The following is a 23,670-nucleotide window of genomic DNA, read 5'->3' as shown; positions in this document are numbered from 1 at the left end:
GCACATCTCAAGCTCAGTGGTCATGTAAACACAGCTCACAGACAAATTTGGTCTTTCTTATGAATGCTTTTACTGCTACAACCTGTAATTTACTTCATCAGTTAGATCATTTTTTTAGATAATATAAGGTGTTTTGGTTTGTGTGTCCTTCCTGCTTTTGATCCCATCATACTCATTACACTTTCTTCCCTAATTATATAGTCAACTTTTTTAAAATGGCTGTCAGTGATTTGGAAGAGGGTGCAGTTGAAATCTTAAAAGATAATATTTCTGTAATCGCATTTGGACCAACAGTGCAGCACATTTTACCAGGTGTGAAGTATTCTTTTAATTTCCAAAATTAATACATTCTTTTATTCAAGCAGAGGGGAGATTTAGGTAGATGTGTGGAAGGATCCTTTCACAGGCTGTATGCTGAGAAGTTTTGGATTAATACCACTGATTTTGTAGGAGGTTATCACAGAATTATCATATTTGCTCTGCAGAAGTTCAAGGGAAAAAAAAAAGCAAGAATAAAGAGAATTGTTCATAAATTCCTCCTACTATATATAATTAATACTGCTTATTGTTAGAGAAGCTTTTTAAATGCTAAAAATTTCCATGGCCTGCGGTAGGAGGGAGAGCATTCAAGAGGCTCGCAATGGTTCCTTTATGGTGATAAGTCTCTTATTTCACCTAAAGAGGCGTTACGTTCTGACTGAAACCTGAGCTGCGCTCTAGTTATCAAAGATGATGCCAGCTTTGCCTGACAAAATGATTTAAATATTCCCCACAACCAAGGCAACAATAATTCGGTTTTAGCTGAGGAGTGTCTGCTGGTGGCAAGAGAGTTGGTGAGGGATTTTTTTTATTTTTTTTTTTTCCCCCTATATCCATATATCTTATTTTGAAACAAATTCAGCTCTGGGCTCACCTGCTTATATTGTACTGACCTCTGTAGAATGGTAACAAAAAAATTTAAAATTATTTAATTTGATGTTAATTTTAAATTAATTAAAATATTTAAATTGCTTAAAAATTACTGTTTATGGGAAGATCTTAAGTCACTTATGTTTTAACATGAGTAAAAACTGTCAGCTTACTATCTTTCTCTCCCTTTAAGAAATTGGAAGAACAGGACCGAAAAGCTCTAAATATTAAAGAACAATTACAGCGGGAACACCGCTACCTCAAACGCAGATTGGAGCAGCTATCCGTGCAGGGCATGGAGCGTATCCGCACTGACAGTATGGGATCAACAATATCCACTGACTCTGAACAAGGTAATTGAACGAGGGCTTCCCAAAGGGGGTCGCAGGAGCAGGGAGGAAAAGGGAAACAGGGAAGCAAGAAAACATTACTTAGAAGTAAAATCAAGCTTTCAACAAAACCCAGACAGAATTGTTCCATGATGTGATTTGCAGAATAAAAACCTACTGCATCTTTTTTACATTATTTGAAAAATGTTCTTTTCTAATCAGTTTTGATGCTATTAATACTGCGTGTATTTTTAAAGCTATTTATACTGCCTGTGTTTTTGCCAGTTTTTTAAACAATTACCATTTAATGTTTTGAATTTTTAGTGTAATTATTGGTAAAGGGGGAATAATATTTCCTTCTTGGAAAAAAAGATCTTATTGGTCTTAATTCATTTGTGTGAATAAATTAATTCCACATCATTTATTGTGAAATTTTAAAATATTTTCTGTGTAATGATCACCAAGTGTTCTCTACATTTGGTTCTCATTTAAGACAGAGCTCTTCAAGCTGCCTGTCACCATTTCTTATTTTCTCATTTGAAGTTTTTTTGTGCCTGAACAGTCGCACAGGCTGACTTTTTCAGGGCCGATGGGAGATGAGCTGTCGGTCACGGTGCAGTTACCGGTGGACAGATGGCTACACCACGGTCGCTACTAGCCGACACCTGTATAGGTTGGAATTACAGTGAATGGTGCTGCAGTGTTACAGGCTTTGAGGGTTGGGCTTTTTTTAAAATCGGTGTCTGTGCATAGGTTGGAACAGTTCTGGGACAGCATTTGGTACTGATGTCATGCAGTATATATATGTGGATGAGGACAGAAGGGATTTTAATTCTCAGGTGGACAAGATGATCCTTTCCTCAGGACTTACTGTTCCAGTTCTTTTTTTTAATTACAGAAAGTGAAGTATGATTCAGGTTTTACCTGAACATTGATTGTCACTGGCCCATGATTACTTGCTACAACCGCTGCCATTCTGAAAATGTGCCTTCTTATGTTTTCTTTAGAAGTAGACATTGAAGGAATGGAGTTTACTCCAGGTGAAATGGACAGTATTGGAAGTGCCAGTGATGCTGAAGACCACTACAGTTTGCAAAGCGGTTCGAGTGACGGAGGTTACACACATTCCCGCAGACTGAATGCCAGGCTCTCATAGTGCCTGAGTTACCCGTTCAACTCAGGACCATCTGACTGAAGCACTTATATATGAATATTCCAGAGGTGTCAACTGCCACTCTTCCGGGAAACCCCAACCACAATACTCTGACATGGAGGTTTCTTACCCACGGTTCCCTGCACTGTAACCACAATATTAGATATTGTAAATCATGGGTTTGCTGCAGAGAACTGTGGTTAGGTACAGTTGTGACTTAAAGCTAGCTTGATGTAGCCATACTGCAAATTAAACAAAATAAATTATGTCATTCCATTCAAGAAGTATTAAATTCAAACTTTTGGAAGCATGGCGTAAGGGAGTTTGACAGTTATTTTGATTTTGCAGAAACCATTTTCAAACATGGAAGAATAAATGGAATCTACAATGTGTTAGTGATTCAGAGATACAAAAACCTAAAACTACTTTTTGTGGTATTTTTTCATGAAAAAAAACCCCAAAACAGTTTGAATGCTGTATAGCAGGCTCTATAGAGTAAATTCTTTCAGCAGTTGTTGTTTGGGTGAAGCAGGCAGATAAACCTTCAAATCTTAGATGATCTTTAGAAAAGGTCATATTTACAAGTCACTACTGTACTTCAAAACGGGGGAAAAGCCAGCTCTAATAATGACTTCATGTGGGATGATCTCAACTTTCTTTTGCTTTTTTGTATTCAATATCCAACGAGCAGCAAATCTTTCTATCCATGTTAACGGGAGTAGTAGAAAGCAACACTGCAATTTTAACCTGTTATCATGGAATGGATGACATTTGAAGCATTTCAGTGGTTTTTTGGGTTGTTTTTTCATTTCTTTGTCTGAAGAATACAAAACTCAAGTGATCCAGTTTGTGATAGTTAATCTTTCCTTGCAAGGAAATGAAATTTCTGTTTGCTTGTATTTTTTTTTCTTTTCTTCTATTTACACATGTCAATACATTTTTATGGAAGGCATGGCTTAAAATTACAGTATTCAGCTAGAAGATAATTAATTTTTTTTCTTTTGCACACTATAATTGCATTTTCTATTCTTAAAAAAGTGCAAAAAAATTAAAATGTATGCTGTAAAACAGCAAAGTTTATTTAGTACTCATCAAGCTGTTCAGAACATATTTACCCAAATTGTAGCAATACTATGAAGATGTATTTTAATACAACTTCTGCTTAGTGAAGTCATTAGAGCTTGGCTTGCCGGGTAAGAAAAAAATGGACCAGTCTTTGCATTATCTGTTTAAAGAAGGTCTTTTAAAAAAAAAAAAAAAAAAGGAAGAAAAAAAAAGAAAAAAAAAAAAAAAAAGAAAAAAGCTATAAACACTTTTAGGGAAGTGATTTTAGCAAGTGTAGTCTATATTTCCTGTAAGAGATTTTGTATTATATTTTCCTAAATGTTCTCATTTACTTGTATAGGGAGGGGAATGGTACAGACCCAGACCAGAGTCTCAGGGACTCTTCACCTTTGTCATATTGTGCCTTGGTGACCATTTATGTATGCCTCTCCTTTTCATTGTTTAAAGGACAACTAAGCTTTGTTTCAAGACCCTCTGTTCGAATGGTCAGTTGTCCACCTTCTTATGGATGAAGCAGAGAGGTGTATTTATATCTTCACCCTCTCACAACTGATTCAGTGTGGCTTTAAGTAAAATCATAAAATTAGGTTTTGGTGCGAGGGTTAATTGTCTTTGTATGAGCCCTCCCTTGGATTCTTCAGCACCCGAATCTATATTTTGTTAGCTTATAAAGTCAGGGTCTCTGTGAGACCAGTGCTCAGTGGCTAGGGAAACACAAACGTAGTGTGTAAGGCTATGGGATGTCCAAGTGTGGTGCCATTTTTAGCATTCAGATACAAGACCTCATGACAGACTGACCATAATGATCAAAAACAAAGATTCAGTTGTTCTTTCAACATCTGACATATGTGTCCTCCCTTTGGCTCTTACAACACGGAGTAGAAATATGAATACATTTTGTGGCAGCTTACAGATCCTTGTTTGCACTCTCGCTTACTGCTTGGAAATTGCCAACAAGGAAAATGTATATGTTTAATTTACATAACCTAATGGACGGCCACCCCTACTTTGGCTCTGGGGAGGGGCCTAAGGTTATAAACTCTGGCAGCTGAATAAGAAAACAATTAACCTTTTCTGTGATGCAGGTTTTGGTATTACGTTCTATACACCTTGCATATTACTAAAATCCTCATTGTTGGGGAAAGCACACAGCAATATACTCATTGTGTGTAGCTGACAAGCAGCAGAAATTACTAGCTCCTTTGGTGCATATGTAACTAATTTCCAAATCATGGAAAAAAAAAAAAAAAGAGTTTACTTTAACACACGACTGTTAACAGGAAAAAAAAAATAAGGCTAGTATATTGTTGCTGTTCATTTATTATATAATGAACACATTCATGAATTGTAAAGTGTTTCCTTTCATGACAAGCAGCTCTTGCACAGAACCTCCTAATGAAAAAAGATTTGAAACTTACAGAAGGAAAAATGAGATTTTAAATTGAACATTATTGTACCTTAGGTCGACCTGAAATTTTCCTTTTAAAGATGAATGTGCTAACTTAATGAGTTCTTCCACGCTGGGTATCCATGGCTTTGTAGATCTTATATTTTCAATAAAAATTACTCGAATAATCTTGAGTGGAAATAAAAAGGGTTTATTTGTTTTTACTTTTTCAGTTATTACAGCTGGGGGCTATTATGCTGGTAAAGAAAAATGACACCATACTGCATGTGTCATTCTCCCTCAAGTGCAGCCCAATTTAAGGTGGTATTTTCAGGCACAGCCCCCTTTTCTGCAGCTCGGGCAGAGTCGCCCAGTTGAAGGCAGTGGCACAACTGTTCCAGGTGTCGGGCTTGGCGGCCGGTTTGGGTTTGCCTGCCCCCTGCGCAGTGCAGCAGTCCAGCCCTGCCCTGGCTGACCCGTGGTGACAATCGGGGCTCTGACATTCCTTTAGGGATGTGATTCACCTGCTACTGAGCAGCCAGCGCAGCGCTACCGGTGGCCATAGCACCTTGGGGTGCAAATAGTGTTCTCTTTTTATTAATTTTTTTAAGCTGGATATCTGTGTGTGTGCTCCATGTGTGTGCATGCATGCATGCATCCGCGTGCGCGCGCACAACTGTATCTGTAATCACAACGTGACTGCAAAAAGCATACTGCTTGCTGCAAGATTAAATGCTACCACTGCCTTGGCAGCTCTGCCATTTTGTGTCATGACCGTGCTTTTTAGCAGGTGAGGAGATACTACTGCTCAGTTAACCTATTTTCGCTGCAATTACCACATAGGAAAAGAAGGAGTAGGGACAAGATTACAGGGCTGCTAGGTCTTTTCCTCTGCGGAAAAGGCTCTGCAGAGATGAAGTCATCGAGAAGTTCTTTTTATGGAGACGTAGAGGTTTGGCCTGTTTCCTGATGGGAGAAGAAAGGAAGGGCTTTTCCTTGCAGCATGCAGGTGTTGGGAGGATACACGCCTCTTCATCGCTCCTGGGTTAGCTCTCCCCCTAGCTCCGTGAGTGCACTCTGTCACCACAGGAGAGAGGCATAAAAAAAAAACCAGCCTAAAATTGTTAGCTTTTTCTGCAGATTCTCCACTGCAATTCGGAGGATGAATCCTCCCTCCCATCTTCTCTCTGCCCAGCTTGTACTCCCCCTCTCTGCCCATTGCAGCTGATTTATTTATCTTCTGAAAAGAGCAGGGTTTGGCCAGTAGAAACTCTACAAGACATCGCTACCCAGAGACCGGATCCTGTATTGTGTTGTGCTAAAAACAAACTCGGTTCAAAGTGAGTTTCATCAGATTAAATTAGAGATAAAAAGGCCCCGAAAAATCCATGAGAAGGACAGAGGTTTACATCTGGTGTTTACAGATGAGTTTTTATCCTAAATATTAATTTCTTAGTGTAAAATTTGGGGTGGAAAAAAAGAATTAAAATCTAATACAACCTGCATCTAACTTAAAGAATTAAGACTTTTCTGACCTTAAATGCTTTTTTCTTGACATGGATGAGTATGGGTTCAGCTATACCACACACAGCCTAACATCACTTTGTATTAAAAAAAAAAAGTTACTTCTATTGATCTACAAATACGTGATAAATAGCAGTATTCTGAGCATACAACTATATACTCTGCATAAACCCATTTCAGTGGATGAACTTAAATGCCAGAAGAAGAGAACTGGGAAACAGAGGTGAAGTTGTGTCTGCGGAAGCTCTGCCTGCAGACCTGCTCCTGTTCTGAGCCCTGGGGTGTGTTTAGCCACAGAATGTACTTCTGCTTTTCTTGGAGATATTTACAGCAGCCTCTGCTACTGTGACAAGTGATTATTTCACCATTTTACCAACTTTAGAGCAGACCGGTAATTAGCGGTGAAATATTTCTTCCTTGCAGATCAGTCCTGTGGAAAAGAAAAACATTTTTGAAAAGAACCACATCATCACAGCTTTTAATCAAGTAATATTAAGTTTGTACACTTCATTCTATGACGGTGTTGATAAAGGAATGTCTGCAATACAGATTACCCTTTAAGAAACCTGTTAATTTTTTTTAACTATTAGAGGACGTTGGTTGTGTGTGGTAAGAGCCAGTAAGTGTTGATATTTAATCCACTAACTTGCACTTTCCAAAACCGGTGAAAGGAAAATTGAATCCCTTTAGATACTCTATAAGGAAGAGCTGTACTCCCTACAAATACTAATGGGGCAAACATATCATAAATTAATTTCACCAGCAACGAAATGAGCCAGTTTGCTTAAGTGACTGACTAAATGCAATGTTGTTAATTGGCAGCTGCAAAAGAAATATCCAAATGTGTTGCGTAACCACCTAGAATGAAAATGTGGGGACACATGAAACAGAAAAGACCAGAAACCATTCAGTCACCTTGGGTGTTCTCTCTACCTGAAGTATTGTAAATTAACCCCAGCAAAGAATTCCTGGGGAGGCACATCCAGCCAGAGACTCGTCCCTTGGCAAAGCAGAGTGAAGGCGCTCCAATTTCAGAATTTCTTCCTTACATTTTGCACGAGAGGCTTAAAATGTAGTTACACACGATTTCTGTCATTGCAAGTGTCTGTGCAGTACGGATTTTTAAGTGATGAAATTTTGGTGCACGTGAAGCACTGACAGAGAGCCTTCTGCTGTTTACTGGTCAAATGGTTACCTAAAGGTGTTAGCAAGTGTGTTCTGTGCCAAAGCCACTGGGTCCCAGAGCCAAAGGAATGGTTCATAGTCTGTGAGATGTATTATACTGTACAGATTCATTTGTACGCACGTACATGGTGCTTGCTACCTTTGGTAGCACACAGAGTATTGTGTTGTATTATTATCTCGTCATAATATAAATACAAATTTTTATACCTTTTTGTTGTGGTTTTCAGTTTTTTTTAATTTTTCATCATTTGGTTTTTGTGTATAGCGTTTCTTCACTTTGCAAAACTTTACATATAGGCTTAATGACTATTTCATAAGGAGCTGAGTTTTAGCAATTCAAATTAATAGTATGGTATGAAGGTTAGAGTGCTATTTAAACTAAAGTTCTTTTACATATGTTGGCCCAGTGCAACCCCAATAGTCATTAACGTTATGCTGTATACATTTCCACTGCTACATTTCTGAAGACGAACCAGCCTGTAAAACAAAGTGCAAATAGAAATGCATTAGTGTCTGTTTGAAGTAATTATACTTGGAATCATTCCAGCTCTGTACAAGACAAAAAAAAAAAGAAGTGTTAAAAGGCAGCCTACAAGTTCTGCATGTATATTTTGTCGAATGTGGAAGTCACATCGCAAGTGATGTACAGCCAGACAAAAATGAGCATTTTAGTTTGTTACTAGGAGAGATGAGAGGAGGGACAAAACTGAAAAGCTTTTGCAAATTGCATCGTTATACTCTCAGCTGTAGTGTGTGACATCCACTGGTTTTTGTTTCAGTTTGTCATGCATGTTGCACTTCAGCTGAAATCATGGCAAGTAGCTTGTCGATATGTTTATGTTTGATTCAAATAAGCTGAGCTGCTGCATCAGTAAAAATATTCATGCGCATAGTAAACTTTATCACAGCTTCCTTTGAAATTACTACTATCACAGAATAAGTATAAAATACAATCCAGCACATTACTAACTTATTAGAAATTAATCTCCAACAGGAAAAAAGCTATAATAAACTTTTAGCAATGCTGTATTCTGGGACAGCACCACTTTTCTCAGCACAAGAAAGAATTGCACGGGGTAACAGAATTATGGCAAATGTGGTGACACTATTTTTGTAAATCCGGTACAGTTTATGACCTGTACAGCTTCTTTTATGACATTTGTAATGTCTTATGATTTGTTTCTAAGAAAAGTAAGTTTCCTCATTTTGCTAATGATGAATGTTTCAAATTTAATATTAAAAGTCCAGAAGCTTGCTTTGCCTATCAGGATGAAAATGTTTTCTCAAAGCCTATTTAAATGGAAAAGAGCCTTGAATTATAATAAAATTCATGATGATATAACCATCAGCTTCCTCTGAAAGAGGTAGTTTAATGTGGTTTCAATAGCAAAGTTCTCAGTTATTATTATTCTAAAAACTGTGAATTACCCAGTGTTTTTAAGGACCATGGCATGGCAAGAAAGGTATGATTATGGAGGCAGACAGGAGGAGTGGAGGGCTGGCATGACTGCTGCCAGAGCAGCTGGGTTTGGGAGAGCAGAGATTGCTGCTGGTAGAAGGCTGATTTCCTTTTGCCCACTATGATTTTACACTTCCCAGGCTGAGGGCACAGCTCTGTAAAAGCCCCCCCGAACGCTGGCTCTCCTGTGTCAGGGGGTGCGAAGGACTCACTGCCCCACTGGGGAAGACCCAGCTGGCGCCTGATGGGAGAGGGGGAGCAGAGCAAGGAAGCGGGAGGGATCAGGTTGGTCGTCACAGTCCCTGCTGAGGCCCCTGCTGAGTCCTAGTGTACATTCCCACACAAAGGTTCAGTTTCTTATGAACAAAACCCATTTGCAGACAGCCTGGCTGATCAGCCCCACTCAGGGTTTTAATCCAAAATAGGGTCAGGAGAGTAAACAATTTTCTGGAAAAAAAATAACCTTGTGCATCACATGTCTTAATACATTAGTAGTTAGCCCAAATGTGTAGGTGCTTCTTTTATATTTATGACATTGAATCCAACAAAGCTGAAGAAAACTAATCACTTTGACCTGCTTTTCTGGGAATACAAGGTCTCAGAATGAAATCTACCCTTCCTCTAGAGAGAAGATACATGTGCTTGGGAGAGAAAGCAAACCGGTGCCAAATTCCTGTCTTCTGACTTTGTTATAATAAAAGTTCACATGGCACTTCAAAAGCTGTGCTTAATTCAGAATATAAATTTGCTTAAAGCAATGAATTACCTTTTAGGACAGGGTGTTTCCAAAGAGTGGTTGCTACTCCAGCAATCTGCAGCAGGGACCTCTAACATCCTGCTGCTTCTAGCAGATGTGCAGTACGATGCAAAATGAAAAAGCTTCTATACAGTTACAGTTCATCAGCTAAAAACTTATTTCCATGTCTTCTCCGTGTTTTTTTTTCCACATAAAACCAAACCAAACCAAGAGTTTTTCATCTGACAGATGTACCCCAGTGGGAGGGTTTACACTGGCCAGCTGCAATGCCTATATGGTGGCAACTGCACTCCTAGGCTGTTTTTTACAGCCTTGGCCAATGGGTAACCCATAGCCTCTCTGAGGTATCAGACACAACAATGTCATATTTTGCAGTGGAACAAACACAACATGGCATTGATGGAATAGTGCAGACATCCTTTCAGAAATGTCTATGTCTTAATCTGCTGGAATCCACCATAAAATGGCTTGTAACGGCAATATGCTATCTAAGCAACCTCTCCAGTTCTCCGACACAGATGCAAAACAACTGCTCCGAGAATGGAAAAAAAAAGGGTAAGGTAAGCCTTTAATTATGTTTTGACTGAATGCAATCAAGAAAAAAATGAATCAGAGAAAAACAATCTTGACCCATAAGGAGTTGCAAAAGCAAACAACTGAAGCACATGGGGCTGTGGTTGGGTGGGGAAAGGGGCTGTAAGAAATTTCGAAGATATGCTTATAGCGTGTTTGTAGGGGAAAGCTGTTGTTTAATCTCTGTCCTAAAAGCCGATCAATGGACTAACAAATGAAAATTTGTTTCACATTAGAGGCTTGTTCTTTCAAAATGAGAATTTTAAGTGCACAATGTTCTGACCTAAAATATTTCAATTCTAGCCTGAATTCCTGTACCAGTGGGGATTATGAGATCATGCTGTCTGTCAACTCTTCTTTCGTCCATCTGTTCCCCTCCTCCTTTCCTTGATAACTTTTGAACCTTCAGGCTAATTTTCACCAAATTTGACAGAGATAGGATGGAGGCTGCAACCATAATCCATGGTGAAAACTTCCGGGAAAATTCCATGTCTGGGTAGAAAGAGAAATAAATCACTTTCTGCACTGACCGTGCCCAAAGGCTGGCCCAGTTGAGCTCTTCACTGGTTTTGAGGGGTGGCTACTAGCCAGCATGCATGTAGCTCCAAACCAGCTACAGAACGAGCACATAGTGTCCTGCCTGCCCAGCTAAATAGATGGGGACGTAGGTTTTGTGAAAGGCCACAAGGGAGGTGGGACATCATATGCATGTGAGTCTGGAAAGAGGGAGAGGAACCGGTCACACAGGGAACTGAAGGCATTAGTTGCAGGAATACAGATAGACAATTTGATAGACAAAAGATAGACAATCTTTTATCAGATGTGTCTTATTTCATCTAGGATGTGGACGTCAGTAGCAGAGCTGAGTTGCTCTCAGGACAGCAGAATTTTAGAAAGTTTTCTGGGTGTTTTAAAGTTTGCTTTTACTCAGGCATTGTTTGCATGAGTAACACTGATATTTATGAAATTTTAAAAAAACAATACTGTGAAGTACAAGCCTCCAGAATACTACTGTAGAATAAGTTGATTTTAGTGCAAGTAACTGACTGAACTGAAACAGCACAGTCTTATGAAATAAGCTAGTGAATGCTTTTGTTCCTTCCCCATCGGAAAGACATAACGCACTCTATCCGCAAGACGATTTTGAAAACTTCAGCTTGCCCAAATTGCAGCTGCATATCAGACTGTAATCTGATGGGGAGGAATTCAACACTACAGCTCCTTTTACCCATAAGAACTCACTGCCAGGTCAGGGTTTAATTTAATAGTGTCTTGCACAGACCACATTTATACCAGAAATCAACATACTGCACTTTGCAGGCAATACTTTTGATTTTGATCTAGAAAACCTTATGCAAGTTAGGTGTGCTGGGCTGCAAGGTTGCTCATTTCCCTGTGTTGATTCATTTCAACAATTGCATTGAGATTAGAGAAGCTGCACTTTAGGACATGTAGTGGGCAGGCTCAGCCACCCACATACAGACTGGGTCAATGCTTCATCAGGGTGAAATGTAGAGATCAACATTTCTGGATGCAATAATGATTTCTTTCTAGAATAACTGGTCTTAAAAACCACAAGAAAAAAAGTCTTTCTGAATTTAGTCTTCAGCAGTGCAGAGTATCTAATTCAAGAGCTATTAGTGGGTGAGCTGCTCCATAGTAGCAACCACAATATAATTAAGCTTAACACTATAAGAAGAGATCAAGACAAATAAAGCAAACGGATACTCAATTTTAAGAAAGTGACCTATGCAAAAATGGGGAAAAATGCCAGAAAACCCTAAATGAGCAATTCAGAAGCAAGAAGCCTACAAACACCCAGAAGGTTTAAAAAATACTATAGTAGAAGCCCAGGTAAAATGTCTGACACAAATAGAAAACCATGGCCCAAACCTCCCCCCTGCATGACTCAATGAGAAAGTTAAGGAGGCTATCACGAGGCAAGTAAGGAAGCCCAGAAAAACGTGGCACATGAAATGTAAACAGGAAACAAAGAGGGCTAAACTCGAGGAGTGGCTGATAAAGGATGCTCAAACTGTTAGTGAAAAGTTTACATGATGCTTGACTCAGAACCAGCCCTCACAATGCAGAAGAGGTCCTGCAAGCTTTGCCGAGAGCTTTCTGGTGGTTCCTTGGGCAGCAGCAGCCAAAAAGCCAAGAAAACAGGGAGCATCATGAGGAAGGGTGTTGGAAACAGGGATTTTGCAGAAAATCTTGGTGCACCCACAGCTTGAGGACTGTGTGCAGTCTTGTCTCTGCATCTCAAACAAGGTGCAACGACGTGATGAAAGGTACAGCGGAGGACTGAAATCATCAAGGGAATGGAACACTTTCTTTACAGACCAAGTTTTGGAACTCTCCAAACTGTATAGGAGAAAGCTGAAGGGCAATGTACTGGTGGTTTCTAAATTGCTATAAAGGCCACAGATAAGGGAAAGAGAGGTGGCATTCACCAAATCCTGCAATGCTAGAGCCAGGAATCCTTTGATGGAATTAAGAGAGGGTTAAAAAACAATTAAGAAAGTGCATTTTCAAGCAGCAGGTATTGACGTTCTGAAATTTGTTCCATGTGAGGTTTTGGGAGCATAAGCAGGCTCAGGTTTTAGTGGGAATCGGGAGGTTTAACAATGGATTAGACAAATTAATGGGCATGAAGTCCATGACAAAATACTAAGCGGACTAGGCAGGGATGACTCGCTAATACAGCAGCTGTGGACAGAAGGGTGGTAGCCACCATTAGCCCTGTATCTCAGCTTCGGGGTGGCCAGTGGACACACGGCTCTGAGGCCTCGTTTTGGTCAAAGCTGACCAACGTCAGACGGTAGCCAGGTCTCCCCCATCCTCCAGAGACAGGATGGAGGCTGCAACGACGACGTGCCCCAGAACACTGAGAGGCGGAGGCGGGGGAGCGGAGCGGCGAGGCTCAGGCGACCCGCCCCGAGGCAAGGAACGGCCCCGCCGCGCAGCCCCCGCCCCCGCTCCCCGGCACAGCCCCGCCCCACCGCAGGTCGCCCGCCCGCGTGACGTCACTGGCCGGCGCCGGCCAACCCCCGCGCTCCCCTCGGGCGCGAGGCAGGGAGGGCGGTGGGACGGGGCGTGTTCGCGCAGGCGCAGTCGGGGGCTGGGCGGCGGCGCACCGCTGCCGCGCCGGGGAGGCCGCGCGAGACTAGCGCGTGGCGGGCGGTTCGAGCCGCTGGCGCCCCAACAGCCGGCGGCCACGCCCCTTCCGCGCGGGGCTCGCGCCCGGCTCCCGCTCCCTGGGGCGGGGACGCTGCCGACGCGCCTCCTCAGTCTTCCCGCCATTTTCTGCGTCTCTCCCCCTCCGCTGTGGTGAGTACCGAGTGCTGGGGGGTCGGGGCTCCCTCGCACCGGGAGGGGACAGCCGCCGCCGCAGCGTCCCCTCTCCCCTCCGTCTCCTCGTCCTGCCCTGTCCTGCTCCGGGGCGGCTCTTAGCCGAGATCCCCTTGGGGCTGTAGGCAGCAGCTGTGCTAGAGCCGGGACCTGGCTGGCGGGCGTTTGGGCTCCTCGGCGCTGGGGGAAAGCCCCTGAGGGCCCCACTCGTGCGGGCTGAGGTGGCTGTGGCGATCAGGCGTCCCCGTGCTGGGGACGGGGATCGTGGGTAGCTTCCTCAGGGCTCCGTAGGTGTTATTTGTGATGTTTGATGACGGCTTGAGCGGCAGTGTCAGCGGGCTTTAATGACGGGCATACACGTACATAAACCTATGTGCGCCCCTTTTTGTTTATTTATTTTAACGACAGCCCTTTTTTTATCAGGGAAGGCAGAGGGCAGTTGGAAGGCTGCCCGGTGACATGAAACTTGCATAACAAGTTCTATTTCTTATATAACCTGTAACTCTTAAGCTAAATTAAATACACACAGAATTTTAGAAGCGTGCGTTTACTTATTCAACACTCATGCCCTCCAGTCCGGCTGGCAAAGTGGGGTTTTTCTGGTGGAATGTATGTTCTAGAAATAAAGTACTAAGTCATACCAAACCGAAAAAAACCCCAACTGGATATTACCAGAGTATTGCAGTCAGTATCCTGACTTTCTTGGTAATTTATCCTATTTTTTTGCTGTCTGTTGCGCTCACTTTAGAATCCCAGAGCTGTTGATTTACTTGCCGGGAAACAGCAAACCAGCAAGCTCCTTTTTCTTGTAACTTTTAAGTTGTGATTATTTTCACAAGAGTATTTACACTTAATTTGTTTATAATTGGTCAAAACCCTGCATTATTATGTTGAGATATTTTTATGTTAAAGGGTTTCTTGTTCCATTTTCAGAGGAAACTATTATGAAGGTTTAGAAGACAAGATTCTGCTTGCTGCTGAAGTAAAAAAAAAAATCTTTATGAACAAGATCTTGACTTGCAAGTGTAACATCACTACTTTTGTTTTTAGAACAAGCTAAAAGCTCTCATTTTGGAAGACTTAAAATGATTGTGGGTGGGGGTTTTTACTTAATGTTAGAAAAATTTATATAAGTAAACTCATTTTTGCAGGCCAATTAATTACTTAATATTTACATTTGTTGCTTTTAATGGTAGTATTCTATTTTCATAGTACACTTATGTGAATTGAGGAAAAACATAAGTGCTTGCAAAGATCAGGGATTTAATTGATGTAAAAATATGTGTTCTGATTTGACGAACAAATGATATTAAGATATCCCTAAAATAAAAATTAGTTTCTAGTCTTTGAATAGCCACTCTAATCCAGAATAGCATTCAGTTTTCTGGTGTGATCTGACCCTTTCTTTTTCCAGTGTTGACTCTTTTTATTAAAATACTGAATATTCATTTAAAATGACAAAAAAATTACAACTGGAATAATACCCCAGATTTTTTTATGTATTTGGATCTTTTCTGCTTACAAAAAATATTTTTATCATGAGCCGTGGAAATGATTTTGTGAAAACTCTTAAGAAAATTGGATATCCAAAAGCTGATGAGCTTGATGGAGATGATTTTGACTGGCTGTTTGAGTCTTTAGAAGACAAATCGTTTCTGGAGTGGTTTTGTGGAAATGTAAATGAGCAGCATGTGGTATCTGAAAAAGAACTGCAGGATTTTGATAATCTTCTTGAGTCTGGTAAGCCCATTTTGGAAGGAAATGCACTAGATGAAGTCCTTAAAACCTTGAAGCCCATGGATTCGAAGAACAGTAGCCAAGAGGAGGAGGAAGAAGAGGAGGAACTGAAGAAGTTAGAGGATGAGCTTCAAGCTCTTCAGAAGTTAAAAAAACTTCAAATTTATCGTCATAATAAGCTTCAAATGATGGTTTCTGTCAATAGCCATATGCTACAAACAGTAAAAAGCAAAGAAAAAGAGGCACATAAAGATTTGAAAGAAGGACTGGAAGTGTTTACTGCAGCAAATAATAAGCTTAATAATGAACTGCTGTCACTTACAGATGCAGCTAAGAAACTGGCCTCTTTCTTCACGGCTTCAGATTCAGAACGAGGGTCAGGTCTACAGCCAGTGTTTTTTTCCCAACTTCCTTTGGACAAGTATTTGTCTCAGGAAGAACAAAGCACCGCAGCACTTGCCTCATACATGAGAAACCATTTTTATCAAGGTATGTCTGAATGGGTTGAAAATTCAGACAAAGGCAGCTTTGAGCTTGCAGATAGAAGCAAACAAGTCACTTGTGATGAGACTAATGAAGTTTGTGAAGAGAGTCAAGAGATGGTCAGGCTCCAGACAGCATATGTTTGTGCTCAATGGCAGCTAATGCAGATGAAAGCTAAAGAGGAGAGCATGAATTCAGCTATAAAATGTGCAGAGAGGATGCTGCAGTCCTTAAACAAGGTAAGCCCCAAAAGGTGATAAAAGGTAGTGGAGTTCTAAACAGTCAGGCATGTTCAACTGCATCTAGTAAAAGGAATCGCTGAGTTGCTGTTGTTTCAACTATTTTTACATAGTGAAATTGCACTTTTATGAAGTTCTAGTCTTGGTCACAAAACTCCTCTTGTGAAGTAGCTCCTGTTTCTATGGTTAGAAATTCTTCAGTATGGCAGAGTACCTTTAATTCTACTTTCCAAAATTACTACCTTAAAAAAAATCTAGAACTTACTGGGACCTTTCTAGTTTAGTTTAACTTTGAAATTTCAAATTATAACTGGCTCCCAGTTGTCTGTACAACAAACTAAAGCTTAACTTTGGTTGAAATTTTGTGGTATTGAGGAGCTAATGTGATAAATGTATTTCTGTATATATTCCGTAGCATAAACTTAAAAAGTTTTAGATCTCTGACTCTTTTGAAACTCAAGTATTTGTACTAAATAAATGAATCTGATAGTTGAAGCCCCAGAAATCTCTCAACAAGTGAGTGATGGGCAGATATGGCTACTAGAATTTAAGAATGTGAAGAAATTGTAATGGAAGGAAAAATATTAGCTTATGCCAGTCATGGACTTACTTGAGGCATCATGTCAGTTTCTATATTTTCATTTATGGATGACTAGCATGCAGGACTTGATTGATTAGAGTAATTTGGAAAAAATTGATTCTGATAGCAGTGTTGATAGTCATCCGACTGAATATAAAAAACTATGTTTGCATGTGAGATTTCGGTTAGACATGCTTGAAGTCTGGCTGCTAAGTAAAATACAGCTCTTCTATTTTTAACACAATAAACTGTTTCCTGGCCCTGCAATAGAATGAAATTACTATTTATTGAAATACATTTATTTGATATCTACTTTTTGCCTTATGTTGTAAAGTTCTGTAAGACTGCATGTGGAGTTTTCATTTAATTTTGTAGATCTAAAAGGTGCAGTGATTTTTTAATGTAACAAGTACATGGATCTTGTGTGAACCGAAGAAATGTGTTTGGGAATTGGCTTGGAGGGAACCGTTGACAAATTTTTTTGTTTATGCAGGATTTTGGAAAACAAGAAAACCTTGATGCCAAAATATCTAGTTTAAATGATGACATTTCAACAATTAAACAAGATGTAATTCGGATGAACAATGAAGAGCTACTTCCCCTTCTGAAAGAGAATGCACAACTTTTGAGCGCACCAGTGGTGAAAGGGTACTTGGATTGTCAGATTGCTCAGCACGATGATTATGCTTCAAGACAAGATAAAATATGCAAGCATTTGATAAGACAGAAAGCATCATTTGAACTTATTGAGCTAGCCTATGAAATGGAGTTGAAGAAACACAAGGAGATCTGCTGTCAACTTGAGAATTTGGTAAAATCTCTGAAACAGAGCAGTGATGAGTTGCAGCAGAGACTACAGGTGATAACTGAGCAAACTCAACATGCAAAGCCAAGAAACATTATTAGTTCAAAGGATGGTCTCTCTTGCAGGTAAGCATTATAGTCGCTACTGAACTTTGAGTTACTTTGAAATAATACTGGGGAGATAAAGGCTTAGGTGAGCTAAGCCTCTTCTATTGCTAAATTCTTAGTATCTTGCTAATTAGTATTTTGAGTTCTCCAGAACTCGAGCATTCAAGATACGAGATTTGCCTCTTGCTTATCCTTTGAAATTCTTTTCAGGTTTGCCTGAGGAAAAACTGTTCAATTATCAGTCTTGTTAATATTGCTGAAGCATTCCTAAGCAATATCCTGAATATGAATGTTTAAAGCCAAACCTGTCTTATATGGTGCCCTGATCTAGGACCTCTTGAAAGTTATTCTAGAAGTATAGACGTAGAGAGCTGTTAATAATGATTTCCCAGATCATATGCATGACCTCACCAGCTTAGCCTGCAAAAACCCCCGTGTGGTAGAATAGAGGAACGACTCCTTCAATGTATGAAATGTGTTTAGCTCTTTTTTACTGCTTGATTTGCCATCTGGCTTCAGTGTCCTGTCACCCATGTAGGAGTCTGGTTTTTCACCATCTAAGTAATTAGGTCTCCTCATAGCTCAGGAGGTGACAGTAGGAGTGTGTGCTTTGTTGCTGTCACTTAAGAATGAAGCTTTTGTTGAGGTGTATTATATAATTACAGGTGTGTTAATGTCAGATTTTTTTCTCCTTTTTTAAAATGGTACTGTAAGTGTTTTTTAATAATTGCTAAGTGACAGCTGAGTATGGCCTTGCACAATGAATAACTGCAAGAATTAGGCATCATTAATTTTGCTCCCATTGTGTGTTTGCATTGGCAACTTGTAACATTTTTGTTCAGGTTTATTATTAAGTCTCCAAATCACTGAATGTTGTCTGGTTACTTTTTCATATATTTTTTTTTTTTAAAGGGAAGAGAAGTTGAGAGAATTATAAACCCTAAAGGATTTGTAAGCAGAAGACACTTGGAAGAAACTCAGTTACTTTTGAAATATAGCTCTTGCTCTTATTAAAGCCAATCTGATTCTATATTGGGGCTCAACTCCTGAAGATTTTAATATGCAGGGGTGGTAGTACCAGCAACAAAGCAAAGTTATCTGTAATCGTGTGAGGCTATTCCTGATGCAGTGTAAGGGTACGGTTTGGTGTAGCAAGTATTGCTGTCTTTTGCATGACTCATAACTAATTGGAGAATTTCTCAGCAGTCTCTTTATAGATAGAAAATGGGAAATACTCCAATAAGCTTGAAAATGTTATAAAGATTGCTCTTACTTCTCACTGGCCCGTAAGTCTGCTGTTTTTCAGCACTTAAAAAAAATTGTATCTTTTCAGTCCTTGAAGTGTTGGGAAATAGTTGGCAAAAACACACTGTCAACTTCTGTTTGCATTCATTGTTACTTACTAACTGTTACTTTGATATTTCATTGCTGTTAATTTAATATTGAAATATTTTGGAGTCCTATTAATCACGTACTAGCTATGTAGAGATAGAATCATGAAATCAGTGGGTGATACAGCAGTGCAGTAAGAGTACCCTGAGCAATACTGTCCTTTACTAGTCCTCTGACTTCTCAACATCAAAACCCTCTCTTGACTAATAATGACGGGAGTGCTTAGGAAACTTAAAAACGCTTGTGTGTCTAACTTCATTTGTTACAGGTTATATCAGCTTTTGGAAGGAGAAAATAAAAAACAACAATTGTTCAAAACGTACAAAAGTCTAGAGCAGATGGCTCAGAAGTTAAAGCAGGACTGTGCTACAGCACAAGATGAGCTAGCAGCGTCTTCTCAAGAACAATCTCTCTTTTTGTCCAAACTAGAAAGTGATGTAAATACCCTTCATGATGCTCTGTATCATGGAGGAAATCGGATCCAACTTAGCAGTCAGGTAAGCCCTTATCTAGTTATTAAAACTATGACATTAATGCGTGTCATGTTATTTTACTGAGAAAAGTGTATGAAGGCTGTAAGACACACAGACTGGCTCCCACATGTCGTCAACAAATTTATTAGCATAATGATGACGCAATATTTACATTGTTCTTAGCAAATGTTGGATTTTGTAGATGTTGATAGGTAATAATCTTTTGTTTCTGAGCAAATCATTGCCTCTAATTTCTTTCAAAGGCATGCACAGTCTTGTGTTACTAGTAAGTTTATGGTGTGGGAAATATGTCATCTGGATATGGTGTCACTGGAAAACTCAGTTAAATTTATCTTTATTTCAGATGGGCTGTTCATTCCTGTTAACACCCGAATAGTTTCATTTGGCCCCTTAAAAAGCCTGGTCATGAGTGGCTCATTTGAACAAAATAAGAACATCAGAATTTTGAAGGACAGTTGTAGCAGGACAACCCTGCTACAGAGGTCCCAGGTGTTGTCTGTTTTAGAAGGTTGTTAAATGCAACTTGTTATGGTTTTTAAATAACTGTAGATACCTCAAAAGTGGATTGAGGGAAGTCTTTTGTTACATAATACTTCCTTGGTTAAATGCATAAAAGTATATTTAACACTTCCGTCTGTCAAGTGAATTTGCAACATATAGAACAGTTTTTATTAAAAAAAGAAACTTTGTAATTGCAACAATACATATTTAGGAATTACACGATATTAAATCAACCAAATACCTTTGTATTGATTCAAGTTACCTCCTAAAACATAGTGATATCTATTTTCTATTGCTACTGTTTCTCAAGAAATGTAATTTTTTTAGTAAGGAAATAACGTGCAAGTAGATGACTAGCCTGCTTACACTGAACTATCAGAAGAAAAACAGTTGGGAAAACTAGTTGGTAATTAATGATTTAATTTTAAAACTGATTTTTTTTTTCTGTTGCATTGTTTCTTGTTCCCTTTTAAGATTTGACTAGCTATGAAGACTTGTAATTGATTGAAAAAGTCATTCAACCATCTGTCTAGTTGAGGGCCAGATTCTTATAGTCTTAACTCAGCTGGTTTAGTGAACAAGTAAATGAAATTACATTTTTGTAACCTGATGTGAGTACTGTTACATGGAGCTCAAATTGAGTGGAATCCCTTATTGCCTGTGTTTCTGTTTTTTGTGATTACTTTTCAGTTACAAATGAAAGTGGCTTCCAAATGCAAAAAACTTTTACGTTTCTAGTTCAGCTCTTGTATTAACAATATAAAACTAATAATTTTTCATCTTGTGTTTTTTGTTAGGAACTCACTGAGCAGTTTCATCAACTGGAAGTTGATTTAAATAAGCTAAATCAACTCCTTATGGATCTGATTGCTGATGTGAAGTCAAAGAGAAACTTTTTAGAGTCCAATAAGCTGCATCAGATGGAAAGAAACTTGTATGTGTATTTTTTCAAAGATGAAGCCCACCTGAAAGAGATGGTGGAGAAGCTTGAGCAGCAGTCTGAGGCTAAAGCCAGTAGTCTGGAAGATTAGAATTTCACCACCGTTGGAGTTCTTAATGTTTAAACTTCAGTGTACTCTTAAAGGAAAACATGTTAATGTAAACTGTCTGCAAGTTTATGGAATGATAAGTATTGGCTTATCAAGGCTAACATTTATCCATCATTGCAATGTATGTAACTGCCACAGTTACCAAATTTGGATTGTACACTGCTTTATGGCTTTTGGCACCTGCCAGCCAAGTTCAAATCTCAGTTTTATTCAAGTTCTTTGATATGAAGTAATACATTGGTTATCTGAATGAATTACATTCAGGCTGCTCTTCTGCTAGCCTGTATTTTGATTTCCACTGCACACCGCGTGGCACAAAAAGGAGCATTTCATACCCTTGAGAAGTTTTCTTGCATGCTAAGAACCTTTGATACGTGAACTGAAAAATAAATGCGGAGAAACCATTCCAGATTTTGCAACATGAATGTAATGTGCTCATTCTGAAGAGGAGACTTCTCCAAGGCAGATATTACATGATTGTTTCCCTCACAGTCTCCTAAGAAGATTTAGTTTTGTTAGAAGTGTGTTGGAATATGTGCTAGAATCTGTTTGAAGTACCAAGGCCACCTGTTTTAAGACCATTCTGATATCTCTTAATTTCACTTATGACCTATCTTCTCTATTGAAACCAGTCCATACTCATACTAGGCTCTTCAAAGAAAAATAATTTTAAATTTACCTTTTGGACTTCTGAGTCTGCCCTATAATTTATAATGATAGACATTTCAGTTCAGAGTCCTGATGCTTTCATACTTCTGCTTTCATGTGCATTGTTGACTGTTTATCAAATTTTTATATAGCTTCCTAATATACCAATGGAACTAAATAGTCTTTTATAGTGTAACTTCCAGTCTTTCACATTTTGATGGGATCAGCTGTGCTTGCTTTCAAGTGTTGTACATCCGATGAACGTTAGTAAATTAGCTTTAATTTCAGTAACAGCGGTGTTAAAGCTATTTTGATGGCAGACTTTTAACTTGTGAGTATAACTTTATTTTTCAATGTTTAAAATTTGTGTTTAACTTACTAGTTGAATGTCTTTATTTCTGGATTTCATGCTGCTTAACTTTATACATTGTGTTTATTATTAAATGCCAAGCACTCTAAATTCAGTTCAGTGTTGTCAATATTTATGGTGAATCTGTGTGTTGGTTTTAGGCGCATTCTCATGCTCAGTGTCTTGTTTATACTTTGTCTGCTAGGTTCTCATTTTGATCTGCCTCTGAGGCTTCAAAACTGCTGCTTCCCACCCTGAGAAGTCAGGGAACGTTTTCACCCTGTGTAGGAAAGAAGCGTTGCTCTTAATTCTAAAAGTTAGGAGGAGTTGTGCATGGGAAGGATTATACTTCTGGAATGTCAGGGAAAAGAATGCCATTCTGCATCTTTCTCCCTTTTGCATTCTTACTGTAAAATTTGAGCTAGGTGGGTATAGCCAATATTAATGCAGCCTGATGGATGTTCCTCTTTGAACCTGGATACAAATGTTTGTACTTGTTGTAAGTATTCAAAGTTGCAATCTGCCTGTGGTCTTGAGCTAAGAAAAATATTTCCATCTAAGTAGAGGAAATATTCTCTACCTGATGGTTAAACTTGACTTGAAAGTCTACTCATGCACTGGATTTAGTGGGAGAAGACCAGAGTAACAGGACTCCGTTTATCTAACTTGTATAGGAATAATTTACATAACAGCAGTTTTTGGTAGAGCAATTGGCTTGTACAGCTTGAATCCTTTAAAGATTTTGAAAATGTTGGATATTCATCTTGTGTTTGTGGTGAGTTTTATGCATTGTTCTGGTCTAACTGTATAAAGGTGACAAAGTAATCAGTATGGACACCGTGGTTTCTGATTCTCCCATATGTATTGTATCTGGGGGCTCTCCCAAGTACTTTGTGTATACAACAGCAATAGCTGCAGTCAAAGCTTGTAGAGACTTCCGATGTTGCTGACCTGTTTCTTAAATTGACAAACTATAGTAACTATTTTATGGTTATTACTATTTCATAATACTTGAGCACATCAGTTTTACAAAGTTTAAGGAATAGAAGAGGTCTTTTATGATAAGTATTTTCTGAAACAACACATCACTAATGTTTGTATATCATGATAGTAATACTTGTTTCTTTCATCTTGTATTAGCTCTATTTGGCAGTTACTTGAAAGATTTTATTCTTGATAAAATCTGAGCACCAAGAACAGTAAATGTATGCACGTACTAGATATAGACTAGTTTAAAGATGTCGAGGAGAGAGGGAGTATTTCAGACATAAATGATAATTCTTTTATTTGTCAGATTTTTTTATTATAAGTTAGCTTTACTTAACACGACTGCTTAAATTTTTATTGGTGTATTAAAACACCAAAGAAGTTTCAAAGAAATTTCACATAGTGGTTTTTATAAATTATTACAATTTGCTAATTTTTATTTACAATACTTAAAAACTGATAGGCATGTCTGGGAGGAAATGTCATTGTCTATTGTGGAGAATGAATGACTGAACATGTTCAACAGAATGTAAGTGCAGATTGTTCTGTGGCCCTGATATAATGCATTAAATTTGTGTATGTTCTGTGTTTAGGTTTAATCTTAAAA

General features: G+C 39.0%; 2 protein-coding genes across 5 annotated transcripts in view; both read left to right on the top strand.

Moving 5' to 3' along the window:
• MXD4 (MAX dimerization protein 4) overlaps nucleotides 1–7,762 on the top strand; it is a 42,465-nt gene extending 34,703 nt beyond the window's left edge. For all 3 annotated transcript variants that reach the window (XM_074865604.1, XM_074865606.1, XM_074865605.1), the window contains exons 5-6: nucleotides 1,103–1,262; nucleotides 2,246–7,762. In XM_074865604.1, the coding sequence (XP_074721705.1) occupies nucleotides 1,103–1,262; nucleotides 2,246–2,394 (309 nt within the window). In that variant the 3' untranslated portion in view covers nucleotides 2,395–7,762. The remainder of the gene's footprint in view (nucleotides 1–1,102; nucleotides 1,263–2,245) is intronic.
• Nucleotides 7,763–13,548: 5,786 nt separating this feature from the next.
• On the top strand, nucleotides 13,549–22,191 carry HAUS3 (HAUS augmin like complex subunit 3). 2 transcript variants are annotated; one of them, XM_074865602.1, is made up of 5 exons: nucleotides 13,549–13,671; nucleotides 14,626–16,151; nucleotides 17,225–17,661; nucleotides 19,304–19,532; nucleotides 20,828–22,191. In XM_074865602.1, the coding sequence occupies exons 2-5, from the start codon at nucleotides 15,231–15,233 to the stop codon at nucleotides 21,059–21,061; spliced, it is 1,821 nt and encodes a 606-aa protein (XP_074721703.1). In that variant the 5' UTR covers nucleotides 13,549–13,671; nucleotides 14,626–15,230; the 3' UTR covers nucleotides 21,062–22,191. The 2 variants fall into 2 exon arrangements, with proteins under 2 accessions (XP_074721703.1, XP_074721704.1); XM_074865603.1 differs by lacking the exon at nucleotides 13,549–13,671 and having other exon boundaries at nucleotides 13,705–16,151.
• The last annotated feature ends 1,479 nt before the right edge of the window (nucleotides 22,192–23,670 follow it).

Source organism: Strix uralensis, chromosome 4 (genome assembly GCF_047716275.1).
Source record: "Strix uralensis isolate ZFMK-TIS-50842 chromosome 4, bStrUra1, whole genome shotgun sequence".
Lineage (NCBI taxonomy): Eukaryota > Metazoa > Chordata > Aves > Strigiformes > Strigidae > Strix > Strix uralensis.
Note: the sequence above shows the minus strand (reverse complement) of the source record. Positions and strands in the feature narration are given on the sequence as shown.